This window comes from Sturnus vulgaris, chromosome 8 (genome assembly GCF_052056855.1).
Source record: "Sturnus vulgaris isolate bStuVul1 chromosome 8, bStuVul1.hap1, whole genome shotgun sequence".
In the NCBI taxonomy this organism is placed as follows: Eukaryota; Metazoa; Chordata; class Aves; order Passeriformes; family Sturnidae; genus Sturnus; species Sturnus vulgaris.
In genome coordinates, this window is record NC_142250.1 from 37,006,792 (window position 1) to 37,029,291 (window position 22,500).

The 22,500-nt window shown below is 43.6% G+C and overlaps 1 protein-coding gene across 3 annotated transcripts in view; it reads left to right on the forward strand.

Annotated features, from left to right (window-relative positions):
* The window catches only part of MGMT (O-6-methylguanine-DNA methyltransferase), a 137,541-nt gene that overhangs the window by 97,975 nt on the left and 17,066 nt on the right, over positions 1–22,500 (forward strand). For 2 of the 3 annotated variants that reach the window (XM_014879613.2, XM_088169465.1), the window contains exon 4: positions 9,664–9,824. In XM_014879613.2, coding sequence (XP_014735099.1) covers positions 9,664–9,824 — 161 coding nt within the window. The remainder of the gene's footprint in view (positions 1–9,663; positions 9,825–22,500) is intronic. The other variant, XM_088169466.1, reaches the window with a different exon arrangement.

Genomic DNA, 22,500 nt, shown 5'->3' on the forward strand with positions numbered 1-22,500 from the left:
AATAATTCAGCCTTAAGTTTTTGTCCTTCAGTGTCCCCATGCACCAGATCAGAGACCTGTGTCTTGCAGTGTGAGAGTTGTAATGTGTCTTTTAATTCCTTTAGGCTTGGTAGGTTTTGGGTTTTTTTTTTTGTTGTTTTTTTTTTTTTTTTAATCCATGCATAATTGGGATTATATCTATCTGAGATATGTAGAAAAAAATGTAAATTTGACTTCAGATACTAGTTAGCAATTGGGTTATCACTGTGAGGCAAGGTGCTGAGTAGGGCTGGTGGGTTTGTGGCTATTGCAGAGGGCTGGGGATGTGGTGAATCCCTAAAACCAGCACTGCAGAGGGCTGGGGATGGTGATGAATCCCCAAAACCAGCACTGCAGAGGGTTGGGGATGTGGTGAATCCCCAAAACCAGCACTGCAGAGGGTTGGGGATGGTGATGAATCCCCAAAACCAGCAGGGACAGCAGCACAGCACAGGGAATGCAATGTGTGGTTTAAGGGTCCCCTGCAGCCAGCCCTAACACAGTTAATTGCCTGTGATAAAACCGACCTCCCAGGTCTGATGGGAGACTTCTTTTATATAAGAAAAAAATGTTTTGTAACAATTTCTTGTAAGTGCTAAAATTAACTGACTTTCTTTTAACCTAATTAAAGCTAGAACTGATGATATCACCTATGCTTAATGTTGCCGAACATCTCGGGCAGAGTGTGCTGTGCTTGGAGCTTGGCTCCAGTTCTGCTTCCTGCTTTAAAACATTTAATGTGAAGCATCTGCTCGGTTGTTGGTGGTTCAGGGTGTGCTCTATCTCCCCTGTTCTCAATCTAGAACAGGGTGGTCCTTTCCAACACAGAAGATGCTCAGAAATTGGGCTTTTTTTTTTTTTTTTTTTATCTTTTCGGCAAATTTTCCGGTCGTTCTGCTGCCAAACTTACTGATTTGAAAAGGAAATATTAGTGAAGAGGTCAGTGTGATATTAGGAATATTTGTGCTCTCTCAGTAGGGCCCAGCTGTTGGTCTTTGAAGGGTTTCATTCATGGAGGGGAGTGGGGTCTCTGAGCTGACACAGCTCCAGCTGCTGATGAGCACCAGAGCTAGCCGGGCTTGTCTTGGCCTGGCTGATTCCTGCTGACACAAACGGGGTAGAAACGTGCAGGATGAAATCTGGAGAGAGCAGGAATTAGTCTGGAAAAGCTGTGGGTGGGAGACAGGAAGAAAGCAGCCCTGGAATGGGTGGCCAGTGTGGAGGTGGAGCAGATCTCCAGCAGAGCAGGAAGGTCAGACTGAGCCGTGCTGATGGTCCACACCGTGGTGGCCAGCACAGGAAAAGGACAGAACTTCACAGCTGGGCTAAGAGAGGACTGTGCACAGGAGTGACAGCAAAGGGGGAATGGTTCAAACTGCCAGAGGGCAGGGATAGATGAATACTGGGAAGAAATTCTTCCTGGGAAGGGTGGGACACCCTGGCACAGAGCAGCTGTGGCTGCCCCTGGATCCCTGGCTGTGTCCAAGGCCAGGCTGGGACAGTGGAAGGTGTCCCTGCACATGGCAGGGGGGTGGAACAAGGTTGTGTTTAATGTCCCTTCCAGTCTGGGATTGAGGGAAGGAGCAGACAGCAAAGGGCACTGGGATGCACAGGATACTGAGGTGGTTGAAGAACAGAACTTTGTGGTTGTCCTTCCACCTGGCTGTTGCTTTAACAGAGATCTTTGCTGCTGATGGGATTCACTGCTGTGAAAACACAATAAATGCTCAGGGAAAGGGAGCCAAGCCCACACACACAGAGCATTGTTTTCCTTGGATGTGTTTCAGGTGTTCCCTGGGAAGTCACCGCCGTGCTCTCGCAGTGCCACATCCCAGGGCAGGATCTTGTTTGAAATCTGTGTCTCCCTGTATAGGATTCCAATCAAAACTTTAATGGTCCAGGGCAGTGAGTAGCATTTAATGACCTTCAGTGCTATCACTTGAGTCTTTTGGGCATTGACATTGATTTTCCTTATCTTGGCATGTGGAGACAGGAGTCTCACTCCATCCTTTGAAGTGTTTGCTGGTGCACACCAGGAGCAGGGAATTAGCAGGGAGCAGCTTTGCAGGGATCATGGCCCCCAAATTTAATGTCATTAATTGCAGAAGTCAGGGAAAAAAAAAAAAGAGACTATTTGGGTATATTTGTATTTACTCAAGAGGTGTGTTTATTTATTACTTATTGTATCAACAGTTTAATCTATTAATGTATGATGTAATTAATGGAATATTTATTTATTGCTTGGAATTTATGTCATGTATATGATGCCCAAATCTCTGTGCAGGTTCTTCTTTCCCAGGATTAAAGAGAGGATGCAGAATTTCTCACCAGTCAGATCTGTAAGAATTTGCATCCTCCAGAGCAGATAAAAACAGAATAAGGAAAACATTGCACAGGTTGTATGACAAGGAACTAAGTCTGACTCAGCTCTAACTTCTTATGTTCTTCCCTAAATGCATCAGTTTTTTCTTAATAGGTCTTAAAGGGAGCAGTGTCGGGGCTGTTGGACAGGAACTGGGGGTTGTTGCTGTTTATTGCAGCTCTCATCCCTTTTTTAATCTCTCCCTCCCATCATAGAGCCACTTCATTTATAAGCAGCTAAATTAAACAATGTCAGGATGTGCTTCCCCATGAATTTTAAACCTAAAAAGGAGCTTTGTTCCTTGATTCACTTGTGGGGAAGAAATGCAGCAGAGCCACCGGGCTATTTGAACTCTTTATTTGCCACATTTACAATATTAATAACACTGTTTCCAGAAGTTGTCACATCAAGTAAAAGATCTTCATTCCAGGCTGTCTTTTGGGGCCAAATCGAGACTGGATGCATGCATTTAATAAATTGTAGTCTCAAGTAGTCATTTTGGTAAATAATTAGCTTGGGTGGAAGAATAAGTTAGCATATTGTATGCATCTAATGCTGCAAATGTACACCCAGCAAACTTTGCTATTAATCAACAGTCAAGCACTGTAAGTTGGGTCTCATACATAATGAATTGTCCTTAAACCTCCTGGGCTTCATTGATAGAAAAAGAAGAGAAAACAGCAGTGTAGTAAGCTTTGGAATAAAATTTAACGAGATTGCTCTGCAATCCCGTAATCGGTTTGGAGTCATTAGAGACCAGATCATTCAGCTGCACTTTTGGGGTGGCTTTAGCCTTCATCTATCAAAGAAAGGCTGATTAAATGACATCTAGGTGTGGATAAAATCTATTTTTAGGTCATTTCACAAATGAAGGCTTCAGTAAAAAGGTCGGCTCACTCTGTGTTGTTGTGGAGCAAATAATGCTGCCTCACTAAGTCTCATTTTAATGTTAATTTTGGGGTGCTAATCATCACTGATGCTTCCATTTGAAAGGTGACACACCAGCTATTTCTCCAAGAGAAAATTAGTTTGGTAAGATAAGCATAAGATCTATATAATTGTAAGAAAATTACAGACTTCAGTTTTCAGATGCTGCAACTTTTTCCTGTTCTGAATTCACATGTGTGAGAGTTATGTGGCAACTTGTCTTCAGTCATTTGCTGATAAAACAAAAAAAAAACCATTTAAAAACCAGTAATTTTAAAATTATTCTGTCCCCTCATATGTATTTCATGGCTAGAGTCAACAGTGACTTCTGCAAATGTAAAAAATTTACTCTGGTTTAGGAGCTCTGTTATTAACTATTTTACATATATATACATATATATAGAAAATTTATATAAATATTAAAAATTATCTATACTAATATACTCATGGAGCTTCAAAGCAACAGTCACCAGACTCTTCCCACCACTGGGGAAGAAAATCACCAAAAAAAAAAAAACACCAAAAAATTAAAAATAAAGTAAAATTACAGAAGGACAAAATTGTAAGTTATGAAACACTACCAAAAAAATTAAAAATTAGAATTAATAATATAATCTGAGTCTGTCCACATGTATCAATGGCACTTTGTTGACTCCAGACTAGGAGGAGTTGTGATCTTTTTTTAGTTGAGGAGGAGCTTTTTTAATTTCTGTCTTAAAAATGAAAAAAACATTGAAAATTCTAAAATTGAGATACAGGGAACTCTTCGCTGGCTCAGTTTCTAAACTCTCCTTAGGGAAACCACTGGGAGGTGAGATGTTCTCCAGGGATAAAACACTCAGGTGTGGGTGGCTACAGGCAGTGGAATTGGGGTTTGGATGTTCCATTCAACCAATCAATTGTCTTTAAAATACACAAATATCTTCTAAATAGGTCTCTCTTTTCTAAATCTGTTCTGGGAGCTGCTGTGACATTCTCATGGCATTTATTTATCCTAAGGAAGCTCCTGGCTGTCCCCAGGGAATGTGCCAGCAGGGTCATTGTGTTACACTCCTTCCTCTCAGCACAGACCAAGGTCCTCCTTGTTTCCCTTAAGCTCCTGAAGGACTGAGGCAAAAAGCAGAAAATAAAGAGTGAAGAGCTCAGAAATAAAGGATGAACATCCTGCCCCTTCAGGACATGGCTTCTCCCAGCGTTTCTCTGGGTTTCCTCATGGCTGAGCTATTTGGGATGATCCCCAAGCCAATCCTCTGCTTACATGTTTATTTTGGAAGTGCCTTAGAAACTCCCAGTTCTTGGCAGTGCCTTTGGAAGGAGCCTGTAAAACTGAACCAGGTGCTGCTGCTGCTGCTGCTGCTTTTCTCTTTCCTCCCCCTCTGTTAAAAGCAGCTTTTCCTTCCTTCCATCCCCTGCAAACATGAGGAGCAGGGCTGGGATGGAGTTTTGGGAAGAAGAATCTCTCAGCTGTGAGGATGCAGGAGCCAACTGGCTCCCAACCCTGGGCAGGCTCTGCAAAGGAATAATAGTAATGCAGTGGAGAGGAATATATAGGATTGCAGGAGGAATGGTGTGGTGTGTGAAAACCCTCACCCTGTGGTGGATTCCCACTTTGGGGTTGATCTTGGGCTCTGTCACATCACCACCACAGGCTGGAGATGTGCAGGAACAGCAGTGGGTGCCTGGCCTGAAAAAAGGCTCTTTGTGACACATCCAACTGGAAAAAAAATACATATTTCTTTCTAGATGTCTTGAAATCGCTTAAAACCAGCTTTTATTTCTGATTGAGGAGTTTGTAGTTTTAATGAAGCATCCCTCTGTAAAGCCATGTTGGTTATAAGGAGCTGAATATCCATTTACCCAAAATATCCCCAAAAAGTTAAGGATGTGTGACACTGGTGACATACTAGAGGGCACTAATTTTGTTTGTTACTGCAAACAAAAAAAAATCTGGGTCAAAAAAATAAAATAAATTAAAAATGAATAGAATAGAATAGAATAGAATAGAATAGAATAGAATAGAATAGAATAGAATATGCACACTAAACCCCAACAGCAGCAATTGTTTGTTGACAAGGTAAAAATACAAAACGCTCCACTTTGGATTTTTTGGGGTGCAAGGCAACACCCAGCATAACTCAGGAATGAAAACAAATGTAGTGACAGACTCTGATGTAAGTGGAAACGATTTAAATAATATTAATGTGGTTTAAATAAATGTTTCTCACGATTCCAGCCTCATTGCAAAACAAAACCAAAAAAAAGAAAAAAAGAGAAAAAGAAAAAAATCTCCAGGGTGAAAGCAAAGCAGTCAGATTTCTTACATGTTTTGTTTGGGGATTTTTGATTTTTCAAAGAATAAAATTGCATCTTGTTGATCACAAATTTGAGACAAGTTAAACTTTGCATGGGTCAAACAGTGAGTGGCCACTTTGGCCACCACCCTGTGTGCTGCTGGTGCCACTGTGATCCTTTCCTTGGGTGTCACCCAGGGCAGGACATTCAGAAAAGCCCTTTTTTTTTCTTTTTCATTCCTAAAGTTCAGGCCCAGGTAGGTTATAGAACTCTGAAGTATGTGGTTTTTCTCGAAATTTCAACTTGTTCCTGTCCATCTCGACTCAGAGGTGCTCAGAGATTCGTGCCTGGCTGCTCAGAAACCTTCCAAGAAATCGGACACTGAGCAGAGGGATTTCCTTCCAGGGGGGAATTTCCCATGATGTAACTCCTCTGCTCTTCTTACCGATGTTTTGAGACCACTTTTGACTCTGCTTTTTGAAAGGTACTTAAGGCTTTGAAGCCTGAGAAAATCCTTTAAAAGGCAGCTGGTGTTTTCACTCGGGTATTTAATGCTCAGGGAGTTTGTGGAAGTTCTGCTGTGCAAGTTTGGAAAGGGAAAGGGGAAGAGGGAAGGGCAGGGAGGAGAGGAGGGCCAGCAGAAGACACCCATGCATGAGTTATGTGCCTTCTTTTTCTTTATTAAACCTGTCAAATTCCCAGGAACAGCTGTTGCCATCTCTAGCCAAGCAAAATGAACATGAAGGTTTTCAGGTTTTTTTCAGCTCCCTGCCAGTGTGAAGCTCTGGGTGTGTGTGTGTTGGCACGGTGAGTTTGTATCCTGCAGGAAAAGAGAAGTCAGTGCATTCCTGGAAAGCAAATTCATTTCTGCCCTGTGAGGTGTTCCCTGTCCTGGCCCAGGTGGAGGTGGCAGGTGTTGGGAAAGCCTCTGGTGTTGAATTTCTGGGAGAATGACCCCACCAAAAACATCTGGAGATGTTCAGCAGTGGCAGGGCACTGTGATTAAAAGCAGCAATTGAAAAGAAAATGAAAAATAAATTCTATCCAAACACTCCTGCCAGGGAGCACCTGGAGGAGAAGTGAGGAATGTGTTTGTGATGGTTTGGCTTGGAATGGAACCTTAAATCCCACCCAGAGCCACCCCTGCCATGGCAGGGACACCTCCCACTGTCCCAGGTGCTCCAACCCCAATGTCCAACCTGGCCTTGGGCACTGCCAGGGATCCAGGGGCAGCCACAGCAAATCTGGGAATTCTGTCCCAGGGAACAATTCCTGCCCAAAATCCCATCCAGCCCTGCCTTTTGTCTGTTTGAAGCCATTCCCTGTGTCCTGTCCCTCCATCCCTTGTCCCCAGTCCCTCTCCAGCTCTCCTGGAGCCCCCTTAGGCTCTGGGAGCTGCTCCCAGAGTCTCCCTGGCTGCTCCCCACTTGTTTTGGGGTCACTGATGGTGCTTGGGTGCCCTTGGGCTGGGCCCTGGCTGCAGTTGGAGGCAGAGCCTGGAGCTGCTGCTCCTGGAGCCATGAGGAGATGGAGTTTTTCTGTTTTATTGGTGACATTACAGCCCAAATGACTTCCAGACTCCCATGAATGGGAAACAGGATGATGTGAAAAACATAAGGAGCCCGTGGCTTTGAGTGCTCCTCGTGCTCTTCTGGATAAATGGAGCAGAAAAGTCTCCCCACTTCTCTCCAGGTTTCAGAGGAGTTATTGTCATTATATTCTCTCATATTATTTTGTTGTAGCTCTAACAAATCACACTAACACAGTGCAATATTCAGCTGTGTTATACCTGTGTAAAATAACAGATTATCCGTGGTGTTGAGAGCTTGGTTTGAAGTCCATGACTTGGGGATTCATGTACAAAAGTTTGTGCCTGGATTCTCATACTTTTTCTTTTAGCAAAGATATTATTAATCAGAAAAGCAGCATAAGGTAGACACCAGTTTTAAAAAGCAATTTGATCCTACTTTACATACATAAAGGAAAATCCAAAGCATCAATTTGATAAATAAATGGAAAGAGAAATAAAATTGCACTTAACTCCCACCAAACTGGATCCAAAGCTGATTCTGCAGATTTGTTTTGCCTCTGCTCCAAGTCATGGACTCCTGTGCAGCTGCTGGAGTGTTTTAATTGTCCCTCCACTTTCCCAGCACTAATTACGTGGCCTTCAGTGGTTCACAATTAATCAGAAGCTGAGCTGGGGCTGGGGGAATGGCAGAGCTGTTTGATCAGGCACCAGGCAAGCGAGGGCTGTGCTTTGGAGGGTGGCTGTGCCCCAGCCCCTGGCACATCCCTGATCCCAGCCGGGGGCTCTGTGATTATCCCGTGTCCCAGCTCCATGCTGGGCTGGATCAAGCTCTGGAGATCTGGGTGTGACTGCAGAGCTGCCTCGTGGCCACAGCAGAGCCAGACTCTTTGATGCTGTTCCTGAAACATCACTGGCTTCATTTGCTTTGGCTTTTTGCTCAGAGGAGTCTCAGGAAATCCTTTCCCCTCCTGCAGCACGCTCAGGAATTGGGGTTGGTTTGTTCTGTCCCCGTACCTGGCTGCACAATCACTCTGCTTTTCCCTTCCCTTGTCTCAGGCTCACACGTGTTTTGACATTGCCACAGTTTTCTCTTAATTTTCTTGCTTTGGGGCACATCCAGTGCTGCCTTAAGTTTTTCTGTTCCGCTTGGGTGGTGAAGACAAAACAGTTGTAGTAACAGTAACTAGTCCAGTTAAGAACTCAAGGACAATTTCTTCAAACTTCAGTCCCTAAGTACAAACAACGTGGAAAGAGGAGAGCAGGCAAGCAAGCAAGCAAGCAAGGAGGATGAAACTTCATTATTTAAGTATATTAATTGGACAGTTGACTCCTGCATGCAAATGGACTAAAATTTATAAAAATGTGAGATCTCGTGACCAAGCTCTCTTTTGTTTCCATCTTGGAGCCACCTGGGCAAGGCCATGACTGTGGCACTGGCACTGCCAGGGTGTGGCTTTTGAAGGGCTCTCAATAAATATCCATTTTATTCCCCTTAACTCTGTGTAGCCTCTGTTCCAGCTCCTCTGGGCATCACCAACCTCTCACCAGAAGACTCTGCAGTTGAGGTCTGGCATTGAGGAACTTCTGCCTCTGGCTTTATTTCCAGCTGGGAGAAAAAGCTGCAAGAATCAGGGAATGGCCCCTCAGTGGTGGTGAGGGTTCTGGGTATGAGAAGATTGCTGGCAGGGGGCACCACCACCCCTTTCCCAGCACTTCTCTGCACCCTGAAAACATCCAGCTTGGAAAACACACCTGGATATGTGCAGGTCCCAGTTCCCTTCTTCATCGCTCTTATCCACATGTTGCTCTTCCAGAGGAAAAGAAAGAAAGAAAAAGGAGCAAGGGAAGCAGCACATTTTTATTTACAGGTGCTTTCTGGTCGCTCACTTTGCTCCTCAGCCCCTGCAAGCACGAGCTGCCATTGAAAATCAAATGAATTCTCAATTGCTTCCTTCCAATTCAATCAGGGGAGGGAAGCAGAGACCTGCCAGGGCCGGGGAAGGCGTGGAGCAGCAGGAGCTGCTTCCTTCCCTTCCCTCCTTCCCCAGGGATTCCTTGGGGACAAGGGACAGCACCCCCGGGGGACACAGAGGAGGAGCCTCCCCTCCATCCAAGGATGCACAGGGATGTGTCATCCACCGTGGGCTCGGGTGGGGTTCCTGCTCCCTGACATTTCCCACGTGGCTTTTTCCTCCTACCGATCTTCCCTGGATTTTCTTACAGGTGTTTATAACCCTGAGCCACCTTTGCATTTGTAGAGGTGACGAGAGTGAGTTTTTGGTATTGCTGTGAGGAATCCCTTCACTTTTCTCTGAGAAGAAAAAAAAAATCTAACTCCAGATTAAATGTTTTGAGGTTTTTGTTTTGCTGATACAGAGAGTGTGAAAGCTCGGTTTTATCACAGCACCACAGAGCTGTTTTGTTAGAAGGGACCTTCAGGACTGTGTGGTTCCACTCAAGGGTTGTTCAGAGCCATGTCCAGCCTGCTTTTGTTGTTTTTACCGCTGTAATTTGGCATTTCTGCGTGTCTCAGCAGGGCGGAGTCCTCGGTGAGCTGCGAGGTGTGCGAGGGGGCAGAGGAGATGCCCGAGCCCCTGCAGCAATGCACAGCCTGGCTCCGAGCCTACTTCTGTGAGCCAGCCACCACAGCGAGCCTGCCCGTGCCAGCCTTCCACCACCCCCTGCTCCAGAGAGGTCAGTGCCACCCTCCTGCCCCCTGCCACCGGCACTCCCTTCATCCTTGCTCCGTGAAATGATGCGGTTCAGGTGCTGAAAGGGTGGGGTGTGAGCAACACCTGAAGGCTTGTGAGCTGCTCGGTGAGGTGGTGGCTACTGAAAGGAGCTTTTGGCCACCAAGAAGGGGGGGGTTTGAGGCTTTGACATCGCTCTCTACAACTGCCTGGCAGGAGGGGGCAGCCAGGGAGGGTCTGGATCTGCTGCCAGGGAACAGGGATGGGAAAAGTGGGAATGGCCTCACATTGCATCAGCAGAGCTTTGGGGTGGAGATTTGGGAGAATTCCTTCCTGGAAAGGGCTCCAGCTGCCCTGGGCAGTGCTGGAGTCCCCATCCCTGGGGGCTTTTAAAAGCCTTTGGATGGGGCACTTGGGGACATGGGTGGCCTTGGCAGTGCTGGTAGGAATTGATGGCTCAGAGGGATTTTCCAACCTCAGTGATTCCCTGATTCTGTGGTTCTGTGTCCCTGTCAGGAGAAAAGTGCCAGGGAAGCAGTCAGGGGTAGGTTGTGCAAGGTTGCTGTGGTTTTATTCCTCAAAGTTATCATAGATAACATACTGATCTTTTTTAAACAGAGAGAATTGTTACCACAAAGTTGTGCTGTTTATGAATTCAGATAAAAACAGCACCTGAGAAAAGTTCCTCCTCACCATTGCCCATTTATTGGCTGTGATGCTGAAGGCCTCATAACAGAAATGAAAAATCTGAAATTAAATGGGTCCCATTATATATAATAATAATAATAATAATAATAATAATAATAATAATAATAATAATAATAATAATAAATAATAATAATAATAATAAAAACCTCAAAGTGTGATGTTTGCAGTGCCTTCTTGCCTGCCCCAAATGCCATCATTTCTTGGTGAATAAGGGAATCTCAGGATCTGTGAGCTTTGCACAGCAACTTCTGTTTCCATGAGCATCTCTGCACTTACTGTCCCATGTTATGCAAATTCCCCAGTGCCAGATCTTTCACATTCAAATTCCAGGGTAGTCCTGAGGAATTTTTTAATTAGTTGGGATTAAATGAAGTGCCATGTTGTGGAAACTTTAGCATTGAGGTGGATGTGAATGGGCAAAGCTGGGTAGGAAATATCACTGCTGCTGCCACCTGTAAACAACAGCAGGGGAATTCTGCCTCCCAGATTATCCACCAGAGGATTATAAAACATTTAAAATAATGCTTTTTCTTTTCATTAGTTTTCCTGAATGGGCATCTGAATTCCTTTTTAGCTTTGTGAATGAAATTCCTTGGTGTTAGCACTGCTGATGTTGTTTTAGCTGCTGGTTTGAGTTTGTAGAAGACTTTGGTCCATCCCTAGGGCACAACACTGCAAGGCACTGAAGAACCTTTAAAAGAGGAGAAATAAGGATATTTGTTAACAGGAAGCTTCTTGAAGGAAACAATCACCACCCTTGAATTTTTGAGGACAGGAAGGAAAGTTCTTCAGCACCATCCAAGCTCAAAACCCAGCCGGGAGCTGTGGCAGGGGGGGACGTGGCTGGTGGCTCTGAGCATCACCTGAGCTCCCTGCAGCACCCCTGGCCTTGTGAGGGTGGCACTGGTGGTGCCACTGCCCCTGGTCCTCAGGGGGTTTGGGTCTGACCACCTGCAGCACGGGCTGGGGGCTGCAGGGCAATATTTGGATTCAGCTCTGTTGTTTGCTCTGGTTTTTGTGTGTGTTTTATTGGGGGAAGGCACCCACGTCATGGAAACACTAATGAAAAATTAATTGGCTCAAATCACAACGATGTGAGAGCATTTCTGCTCTTCTGTCACTTTCTACTACTAATATTTTCATAAAATAGAAAAAAAAAATGACATTGGAAGGAATGTGGAAAGAGATGTCAGAAATTGGAGGGAACTGGCTTTAAAAGTTATTTAGGAGAAAGGTGAGGTAAAAATCAAATTATGATGGATTGCACTTCAGTTTATCTGCACATCAGAGTTGCAGTTTTGCTAAATTAGGAATTTGGTATTTATTTACTTTTACACATTTACATTTGAAAGTGCCTGCTCATTTCTCCAGGCACTTAAAAACGCAGAGCAAACATCAGTGAGAGCATGAGGATCCAAAGCCAGAAAGGCTTTTTCTCATCACTCTGATTTTTTACATTTCTGTTCAGCAGCAGCTTTTCAAGTGAGGCCATGAGCAATGTGGGACAGTGGAAAGTGTCCCTGCCCATGGCAGGGGTGGAATTGGATGAGCTTTAATTTCTCTCCAACCCAAAGCAAGCTGGAATTCTGTGATTCCATGATCATCAAAACCTTTGGCCCTTCTTTCCCTCCCTTCCCTGTAAATGTGACCATGTATTGATAGAGGATTTGAGTTCCATCCTAAAGTGCTTTTGAAGTCAGGACTGACTGTTGCATTATTTCTTCCTAATCAGTTCTTATATCCAATTTTATTTTATTTTTCTGCACTAACTTCATCTGAGGACCGGAAGGGTTTTACTTATGCCAAAAAAAAAAAAAAAAACCCCACATTAAAAAGGTTCCTCATCTAACAAAAAAAAAAAACTATAAAGTGCTTTTGGGATGAAACTTCTCAATTCATGGTCAGTTTTCAGCAGCTGCTTTTGTGCCAGCTTTGAAGACATAGTTCCTTATGGAGAGAAAAACTGTGACAATCAACTCTGACATAACAAAAGCTGAGAAGTTTGCAGATTCAGAAAGTAGAGATGATCTGTTTTATATTTATTAAGAAATTCTATAAAAATTCAGTATTTGCTTTTTCAGTGGCTTCTCCTATATCTTAAATTTTCCTAAAGTTCCTTTAATTTTCAAAAGTTAAAACAGAGGAAATGTGTTTAAAAGCACTTAAAATACAAAATCAACCATTTCTCTAGTAACTTGGCATTGGTAAAGGTGGAATCTGAATCTTGGGAGAGTCATGGAATCACAGAACCATTAGGGTTGGAAAAGACCTTTGAGATCATCCAGGCCACCCATTCCCAGCAGCAGCACCATGCTCACCACTAATCCATGTCCCCAAGTGCCACATCCACATGGTTTTTGAGCATTTCCAGGGATGGTGACCTGGAGAGACTGTGCCAGGACTGGACAGCTTTTCCATGAAGAAATTTTGCCTAATCTCCAGTCTAAACGTCCCTGGCACAGTGTGAGGCCATTTCCCCAAATCCTGTCCCTTGTTTCCCCCCTGACTCCCTGTCAGGGAGTTGTGGAAAGGGAAAAGTTTGGTTTCCCAGCACCTCCAAGAGTTCTCTCCTTACTGGCTCTCCAGTTTATATACAACCAGTATATTTATTTTTAAACATAATTGAAAATGTGGAACATCATTTCAACAACCTGTGTCATGGCCAGCATTCAGTGTGGAATTTCACTGAATAAAGACAAAGCCAGGTTTTCCCACTCCTGAGTGGAACATCTCAGAAAAATCCCTGAGCATTCCTAATGGGAAATGATTAATTGCTCTTAATGCATCCTGGTCATTAGCTCCCTTTCTATATAAAGAAGCAGATTGGACTGTTGTTATTTTGAGGGCTGGGGGTGGGTGACGTGTGGCTCTGTGACACGGGGAAGGCAATGCTGATTTGGGCACTGCTGAATTTCCTGCCCTCCCTTTGTGCTGCTGTGGCAGCGTGGCACAGGACACAGCCCCGAGTGGCACAGGGCTGGCTGTGGCTGTGGCTGTGGCTGTGGCTGTGGCTGTGTGTTTGCAGACCAGATGGCTCATTAGAGCACAGGAGCAGAGGAAATTGGACACACAGCAGAGTTTTCCTTCGCCCTGTGACGAGCAGCAGCCCCGGGGTTCTGCTCCTTGCCTGCTGTGCTGTCCTCTCTGCGTGAATCCTGTAGATTCCTGAGGGTGGAATTCCTCTATCCACTCCTTGTCCTGAGGGTGCAGGCCTGGAGCAAAGCTGAGCTTTGCTCTCAGTCCAGCCCAGTCCTCCTGTCCCTTCACATGAGCTGTGAATTCCTGGGTCAGGGCTCAGAGGTCTGGAAGTGGCATTAGGGGCATTAATGGTTTTAAGCTGCAGGAGGGACAATTCACGTTGGATTTTGGGCAGGAATTGTTCCCTAGGAGGGTGGGGAGGGGATGGGATGGGATGGGATGGAATTCCCAGATTTGCTGTGGCTGCCCCTGGATCCCTGGCAGTGCCCAAGGCCAGGTTGGACATTGGGGTTGGAGCTCCTGGGACAGTGGGAGGTGTCCCTGCCGTGGACAGGAACATGATGGACTTTAAGGTCCCTTCCAACCCAAACCATTCCATGATCCTGTCCCATTCCAAGCCAAGGGCAGAGCCCAGGTGTGCAGAAAGATGCAGGAGCAGCAGCTGAGGATGGAGAGCAGGGAGGAAGGAGAGCTCTGCTCTGCAATTCCCTGTGTGTGATGTACGTTATTCATCCAAGAGGGGATATTGATGAACACCTCATTCCTAATGGGAGCCTTCAAAGGAGCTGGGAGCAGCTCCATTCTCCCACTGAGGTGACGGAGCCAGGCCTGTGATCAATAATTACCCTGTGATTTCCTGAACAGCTGAAACTCCTCAGTTTCTGTGTCACCTCCATGGGGTCAGAGCCATCCCTGGGCTCATCCTCCTCCCTGGGGCTGGGGGAGCTCCATGGAGAAATCCCTTCCAGAACAAATCCTGAGAACTCTGCACCCATCCAGGAGCAGCACTAGCACCTCTCTTTTACTCATTTTGCACTTTCTAAGCTATAAAAAAATCCCAGCTTACAGCAAATTAAGAAAGAAAAATAATTTTTTCTGTGTTTTCTGACTGTGACTCAGCAAAGGCCTGAGTATTTTTTTATTCTTTTTGTGGTTGGGATATTTAAATCACAAGATTGTGGGGCTGTTAATTTGTCTACTTCTGAGATGACAAATTCAACATCCCCTGATGCTTACATTTAAAGGGGATTTCAGTGGCTGTGTTGCTCACTCTAATGAGGGTATCCTGAGAGTAAATTTTTCCCACTCACAATTATCCATAGCCTTTTTCAATATATAAAAATTGTTTCAATAAGAAAAACATTTCCATTACTAAAATGAATTTTCCCTTCCTTTAAATTACAGTGAAAAAAAACTGCAAGAACCATTGACTTGGTTGAGATATTGTCAAGTGAAGCTGGAAGGTTTGAAGCTTCAGCTTCCAGTTTGTGGATAAACTGTCTGCAACTTTTTTTAAATACAAATTTTCGTATTTCAAGCACGCACATGTTCAGGTTCAATGTATTTAGTCAGTCCTGTGGTGAGTTTTTTGTTCAGGTGTCATTGAGTTGAGATTTATGATCAGATTTTGCTTCAAGGAGCAGTCCCTGGGATTTCCTTCCTTTATCTTAGAGATATAGATTAGATATAGATAAGACTTAGATAAATATTTATTGGTAAAGTATAACCACCCTTAATAGGAAAAGCAGCAAAATCAGCCAACAGGGAGAGCAGGAGTCCTGGTATCATCTCTTTATGGTTCCCTTATTTCCAGTAAAAATAGAAAATTCAATTAATTTATCTAGGAAAGTGAGAATCCACCAGTTTATAGAAACTGCCAGAAATGTGGATAGATGGGAGATTGGGCAGGAATTGTTCCCTGTGAGGATGGGATGGAATTCCCAGGTTTGCTGTGGCTGCCCCTGGATCCCTGGCAGTGCCCAAGGCCAGGTTGGACATTGGGGTTGGAGCTCCTGGGACAGTGGGAGGTGTCCCTGGGTGGGACTGGATGAGCTTTGAGCTCCCTTCCAACCCAAATCATGGCATTCTGCATTTATATTTTGCATTCTTGAGCTACTCTGTTCACTTGCTGAGGAGGAAGCAGGACTTGCCCTTTCCTCAGCAAATACAAAATGTCATTTTTACCACTGATTTTTGCCGCAATTTGTGAAATTCTCTCGATTTGGTACTAGAGGTTCAATTCATTAAAGGAAAAAAAAAAAGTTGAGATATGTTTCTGATTTTCGCTTTCTCAACCCTGCAGCTTCATCAGACATGCAAATACATTTCTATTGAGGCTTTTAGAAAGTGTTAAATATGAAATAATCTGCTCGGGAACGTTCCTACTTCACATATCTGGACATGGCAGATTCAAGTGCAGAGAGCTGACAAGCTTTCCTATTTCTGTCTGCCAACTCAAAATTCAAATTCCAGAGACTGGCATCTTCTTTTATTACCATTTCATGTGAGAGGAGTTTTGATAAGCAGAAAGTCACTGTTTTGTGAGACATTTAATGGATTTTTACAATCCAATACTTTCCTACAATTTTCTGCAAACAGAAATCAATCCTCTCCAACCTTCAGAAATGGAAACAGCAAAACCCCAAAATAGCCCAGTTACTTTTATATCTCTAATTCTTTTTCCAGCCCAATTGGCCCATTGCTTTCTATCAACTATATGTATTTAAAAGCAAAACTAAGTGAAAAAAAAAGAATCGATATAAATACATCCTGGACAGAAATATCTGCAAAATTCCTGACCCAATTCCTGTTGAATTCAGACCAAAATTCCCATAATTTCCAGTGGAAGCCCCATGTGTTTTTAAGTGTATATGAAATACTTTATTTGAAGTTCACAGGGTAAATTGCCTGCCAGATGTGGGCCATTTAGGACAATTTAGGCCCTCTTAGGTGCAAATTTCCTTTTTGGCAGCACTGATTGCAGATGTTGATGGGGTTTTGGTGGAGCCTTTCAGGGTGTCCATCCCTGATGTGACCAGTGTGCCTGTCCTGTCATGGGGAAAGTAGTGAAAGGGTCATTTATTTTAAAAACTTAATTGTATTTCCAGTAGGACAATCCTTTCATGGCAGTGTTCTTAATGTGATTACGGGTAGGCTCTAATTAGAATAAAGGAGCATTTTATAAATAAGGGTTTTTTTAGGTAAAAGTGGGTGCACAGCCAGTGTTCACCTGTGCAATGGCAATATTTTTATTTGTTCTCAGAGAATTTGAGACCCTGAAACAGCTGTAGAGATGTGTGGATTTTGAAATTATTCCAAACTTTTGTTTAGAAAGAAAGAGTTTGTGTTTTGGTGATGGGAAGGAATTCTTCCCTGTGAGGGTGGGGAGGGGATGGGATGGAATTCCCAGATTTGCTGTGGCTGCCCCTGGATCCCTGGAAGGGTCCAAGGCCAGGTTGGAGCAGCTAGGACAGTGGGAGGTGTCCCTGCCATGGCAGGGGTGACACTGGGTGGGATTTAAGGTCCCTCCAACCCAAACCATTCCATGGTTCCATGGTAAATATTTGCACAGAACTGCAGTTGGACCAAAATCACTCTGAAACCAGCAGCTCTAAAAGCCACCTGCGTGTGAGGCTTCTTTATAAAGTGAATTTGCTCAAAATCACATCCCTTTTCTGCCCATGAAAGAAAAGGAATCAGTTGACCCTGATCTAAGAAACATTTTGACCAACCCGGTAACTTTTGACATTGCTGCTTGTAGATGAGATTTAGATTAAAAGCTAAGAATTGAAGGTGGAAAAACCCCACCAGTGTAGGAAAATGACTTTTTTATCCAGAGTCGTGTGCTCATCTTCACCCAGAGCCCCAGACCTCAGCACCTGCTCTCACTGCAGACCTGTGAGGAATAAGTTTAATTTAATTCATTTTTCCTTTGATTTGTTGGCTGGCTTGCCACACATGCAGCTCCACGTAACCTTTGCACCCCTCCTTAATAAAAAGCCATGCAATCAAGATAAAAGGAAAGGATTTTATAAATACAGCTTCCCACACCCCATTTTATTAATGAACTTTCAGGCGAGTTTGCTTAAAACCCTGTATCGATAGGAAATACCATCAATACTCATATACATTTAACCTGTTTGGTTTTCAAAGGTAATGTGCTTAATGGGACTGTTACTATGGTGAGCACCTTGTTTCTAAGTAATATTGTTAATTTTTTTTCGGGAAATGACAATATAGTGACATTTCTGACAGCCTATATATTAGGGGCGCATAAATAAATTCGTCTGAGGGAAAAAAAATTTATCGTAAAGGTATTTTGCTGCTTCTTGACCTAAGGTTGCCCCTTTCTGACCCATTTCCAAGATGTTTTGCCACATCTCCTGACCAGTTTAGTTGCTGACCATTTTATTCTGGGGGAAACAAGGTCTCACTTAGTGAGAAAAACACACTTCTCACTAGAAATTTGCATCCCGCGCTCTTCTCGGAATAAAATATGCAAGAACAACATAAATGGCATACTCCTTTTTTCCCTTTCTTTCTTTTTTCCCCATGAATTGGGCCTTTGATGTTCAAGAGGAGCCAGTATTAAAGGACATCCCTAGAAGGCTGTAGAAATTGTCCCTATTTATGACAAATGTAAAATAGTACAAATCTAGCTGAATGTGATGGTGTCATTAGTTTGTGAATCGCATCCTCGAAAATAACTGTGGAGGAGCCAAATCGGTTTAAAAGAAGATAACAAAATGGTTTAAGCTACTTAGGTTGAATGCCAATTATATTTTAATATTCAACTGAGCATATTTTACTAAGAAAAAAGGCAGCGTCGACGCATGCATAACTCATTGGCAGCGTCGACCAGCTGTGCCACTCTTCTCTTCGAATCACTTTGTGCATTTTAGTAGCATGGTAATTTAGTAGAGAACTACCTGAGTGATGGCATTTTCAATGAGCAGGTAATCTACAGAGAATTTTTATATGGTTATGAGTTCTGTGCTTCAGCCTGGCAACACAAAAATACATCAAGACCAATTACGGTATCAACTTTCAGCGTGATACCCTTGCCACGCAAGTGCATGTATTTCTGCCCCAGGCATTTCAAATTGCATCTAATTTGAAATCTTTGGGGTTTTAATTAAATTTCAGAATATATGGAATTCTTCATTAGTACCTGCTCTGAATAGCAGATTATACTTCTCTCAGTCTCTCGTTAAAGAAGTAGGCTGTGGTAAATAGCATGTTCAAGAACTGATCATTTGTGGTGCCTGGATATTGGGAACAGAAATAGTGAAATGCAAAATAATATCAAAAAGATTATTAGTCCAGTGAGGGACTCTTGATTTGTATTTTAATGGAATTTTACATTTCTCTTAATGATTTGCAAATTGTCCTCTGATTATAAGATGCATTAAGCTTTTCATTTTAATGGAGAGACACAGCCATTAGCAGAATTTTTTTTTTTTCTGTCTTCTTTTTAGAGTGCTTCCCTGCAGCAGATAAATATTGAAACCATTAACACCTTTTGATGTACTTTATAGTGCTGCAGCTTGGACCAATACATGAATGAACATCACCCTTTTATATTTTAGCACTTTGCTGGAAGCTCCTGGTTGTCGTTCCGTAGGTGAACAATGACCGGAGCCCGACGTTTTCCTACGTTTATTTCCTCATAATTAACGTTCCAAATGTTTCGGGGAACATCATTCATATTTAATGGCAAAAGAAGTAGTAAAGCCAACAAAAAGTCAAGATCTGAAATGCAGATGGAGGGTGCTGTGACCTTAGCTCTGACCATCCTTCCAGGGAGGAGGGTTTCTTAGGGACCCGCGCTGGGCGACAGCACAACCGGCTCCTTTGTTGCAGGCTCCAGAATACACGAGCCCTCTTCATTTGTCAATCTGAAAGTCAAATTTCCTCCTTGCTTTCAGCTTAACGTGAACCCTTAATGTTGTATAAACACGTTGTGCCTGTGCTGACTTCATTGGGTTTGGCAGGAGAGCACGGGATGAAGAGCAGCCTCGTTTTTTTGTGGCGGTTGCGAAGCGTGAGGAGGATTTTCCTGATGCTGCAGGTTTATGTAAAACAGGGGGGCTGTTACATCAGGTAAATGTGTGGTTGTGAGCCTTATCAACTGAGGAAAAGCCCTGCAATATTCTTTAGACGCTTTGGAAAATCAAATCTTTCTTTAAGAGGTGCAGGACTGGGATGTTTCCCCAACCCCAACTGCTCCTCACTCCCCAAATAACCCAAATTTCTGCCTGTGCCTTCACAGACTCCTCCTCTCTTGGCAAGTTACCTGTGAGAACTTCCTCCAGCAAGACACTGATTTTAGGGCTGCCTGTTAATTGAGCAACCTTGAATGTCTGAAATCCCATCAGGGGTCACTGCTAGGACTGCTCCTCTGTTTGCTTCCAGGATGTCTGTTTAAATAATTTGGATCTCGGGAATTCCAGTTGCAGTTCATTTAAGCTGTGCTGTGTGATGGCACCAGGATCAGTCAGAGGCTGAGTGACTTCATGGGATCACACTTCACCTCTTCCCAGTTGTTTTGTTGGCTGCTTAAAAAGGAAAAAGCAAGAAAAAGCAAAAACACACCTTAACTTTGAAGCGAGAAGATTCTGGGAATTATTTGCTGCTGCTGCTGCAGCGTTCCTGGAAGGATGTTGTGAATCAGTGTTTGGAAAGTGCTGTGTACATCTTAGCTCCATCCATTAGGTATTTATAACTCAATAATAAATTAATACAAATTTTTAAAAATCAGTACCTTGATACTGACTTCATTTATATGCAGTGAGGAAATGGTTCCATTTTATTGCATTTAAGCACTTTAATGAGTATTATTTTTAACGTGCACATTTACAAAGGAACTTTGTAAGAAAGGAAAGCTGAAGAATTTGCTGTTCCTTTTTTAGCCCAGCGAGGATCTTGCACTTTGTTCACAGAGTGGAGCACATTTGCATTGCATGTTTCATATATTAATTTTCTAGGCCAGGTTATCTTTGGCAACAAGGATCTTCACAAAGCAACCGAGGGTGCAGATTTCTTGATCCAGAGTCCTTTGGGATTGGAAAAATGAAACGGTAAAAACACCTCATCAGTGTGACTCTAAGTGGAATTACAGAGAAAAACCAGTTCTGTGGGAAGCAGGGAAGAATAGAGGGGAGATGCTGGAGCCTCCCAACCTCCTCTGCTGGAGGAGAACATCAGGATCCCTGTGCTGAGTAATCCAGTGGTGACCCAGTGTGGTCAAAGGTCTGCAGAGAATTAATGTTTCCATTCTCCCAAATAACCTGGCTTGGTGTTGCCCTGTTCCCTGAGTGGATATAAAATAGGTTTGTGGAGGTACTTGGGGGATGCAAGGGATTCCTTCTGGCTGAATGTCTTGGATTGGAAGGGAATTTAAAGATCCTGTAGTTCCAAATCTATGTAACATTCCTAACATGTAGCTCACGATGTTTCAGTGTGGAAGAAGAAATATCCCCGTTCTGGTAAGGTGATAAAACTAATTCCAGTTTGCAAAATCAGTTTTACACAAGCTGATGTCAAAATTAGTGGATTTATTCCCCTTCCATAGAATCCCAGAATGGTTTGGTTTGGAAGGGACCTTGAAGCCCATCCACCCACCCTGTCCATGGCAGGGACACCTCCCACTGTCCCAGGAGCTCCAAGCCCAATGTCCAACCTGGCCTTGGGCACTGCCAGGGATCCAGGGGCAGCCACAGCAAACCTGGGAATTCCATCCCATCCTCTCCCCACCCTCACAGGGAACAATTTATTCTCAATATCCCATCCAGCCCTGCCCTCAAGCAGTGGGGAACCATTCCCTGTGTCCTGGCACTTCACTCCTTGTCCAAAATCCCTCTTCAACCTCCTTTCCTTTCCTTTCCTTTCCTTTCCTTTCCTTTCCTTTCCTTTCCTTTCCTTTCCTTTCCTTTCCTTTCCTTTCCTTTCCTTTCCTTTCCTTTCCTTTCCTTTCCTTTCCTTTCCTTTCCTTTCCTTTCCTTTCCTTTCCTTTCCTTTCCTTTCCTTTCCTTTCCTTTCCTTTCCTTTCCTTTCCTTTCCTTTCCTTTCCTTTCCTTTCCTTTCCTTTCCTTTCCTTTCCTTTCCATCCCATTCCATGCTGGGAGAGTGTTGGAGCCCTGCAATGATGATCAATAACCTTGTAGGACTCATCTTTTTTTGAATTTTGAATTTTTGAATTTTAAAGCCCGTGTCTCACACTTCCTTCGTGGTGGTTCTGGATTTTGTGTCCTGAGGTGGGATTTGAGGTTCTTGTTAAGGTTCATCACTTTATTTCTCCAAATTTGCCCAATTTGTGCTCAATTTTGCTGCCCAGTTTTGTACTCCCAGCTTTAGTTGATGATCCTAGCTGATGATCAAACCAAAGGTCCTGATGAGTTGGAAATTTTTGATGTTAGTTTAAGCTTAATTTGATGGTGAGTTTGATGTTGTTTGAGCCTAATTTATAGGGATGAGTTGGAAATTCTACTTCATCAAGGTGTGTGAGCATTTATCTGCACCTTGTATTTTGGATTCATTAATATTGGAATGACACCTGCAGCATATCCATAAATCTGGGGAGTTTTCTGCAGAACCTCCCTGCTCGTTCCAGTCTAGCTCTGCCCTCCTCCCATCAGTGTAATCAGGAAATCTCCTCTGATTTAATTAGGAACTTATTTGGGCAGGTTTGGGGGTCTCATTAACAGGACGAGTCAGAAGAGCTGCAACCTGTGAGTTCCTTTCCTATTGAGTTCCAACAATGCAGATTGAGGTAAATTCAGGTTAATTTTTGTTATTGGAGAGGAGTGACCTTCCCAGGGCTGGCAAAAACAAGAACTCCCAGAAAGGGGAGCTAAAAAAGAGAGTAGAGGTGGGACCAGGGGGCTCATTCAGTGTGCACCACCTGGAATTTCTGAATTTTGGGTCAGCTGTTGGCATTTGGTGACCTGCTGTCACACAGGGCCATGAGGGAGAGCAGTTCTGTCTGCAAGGTG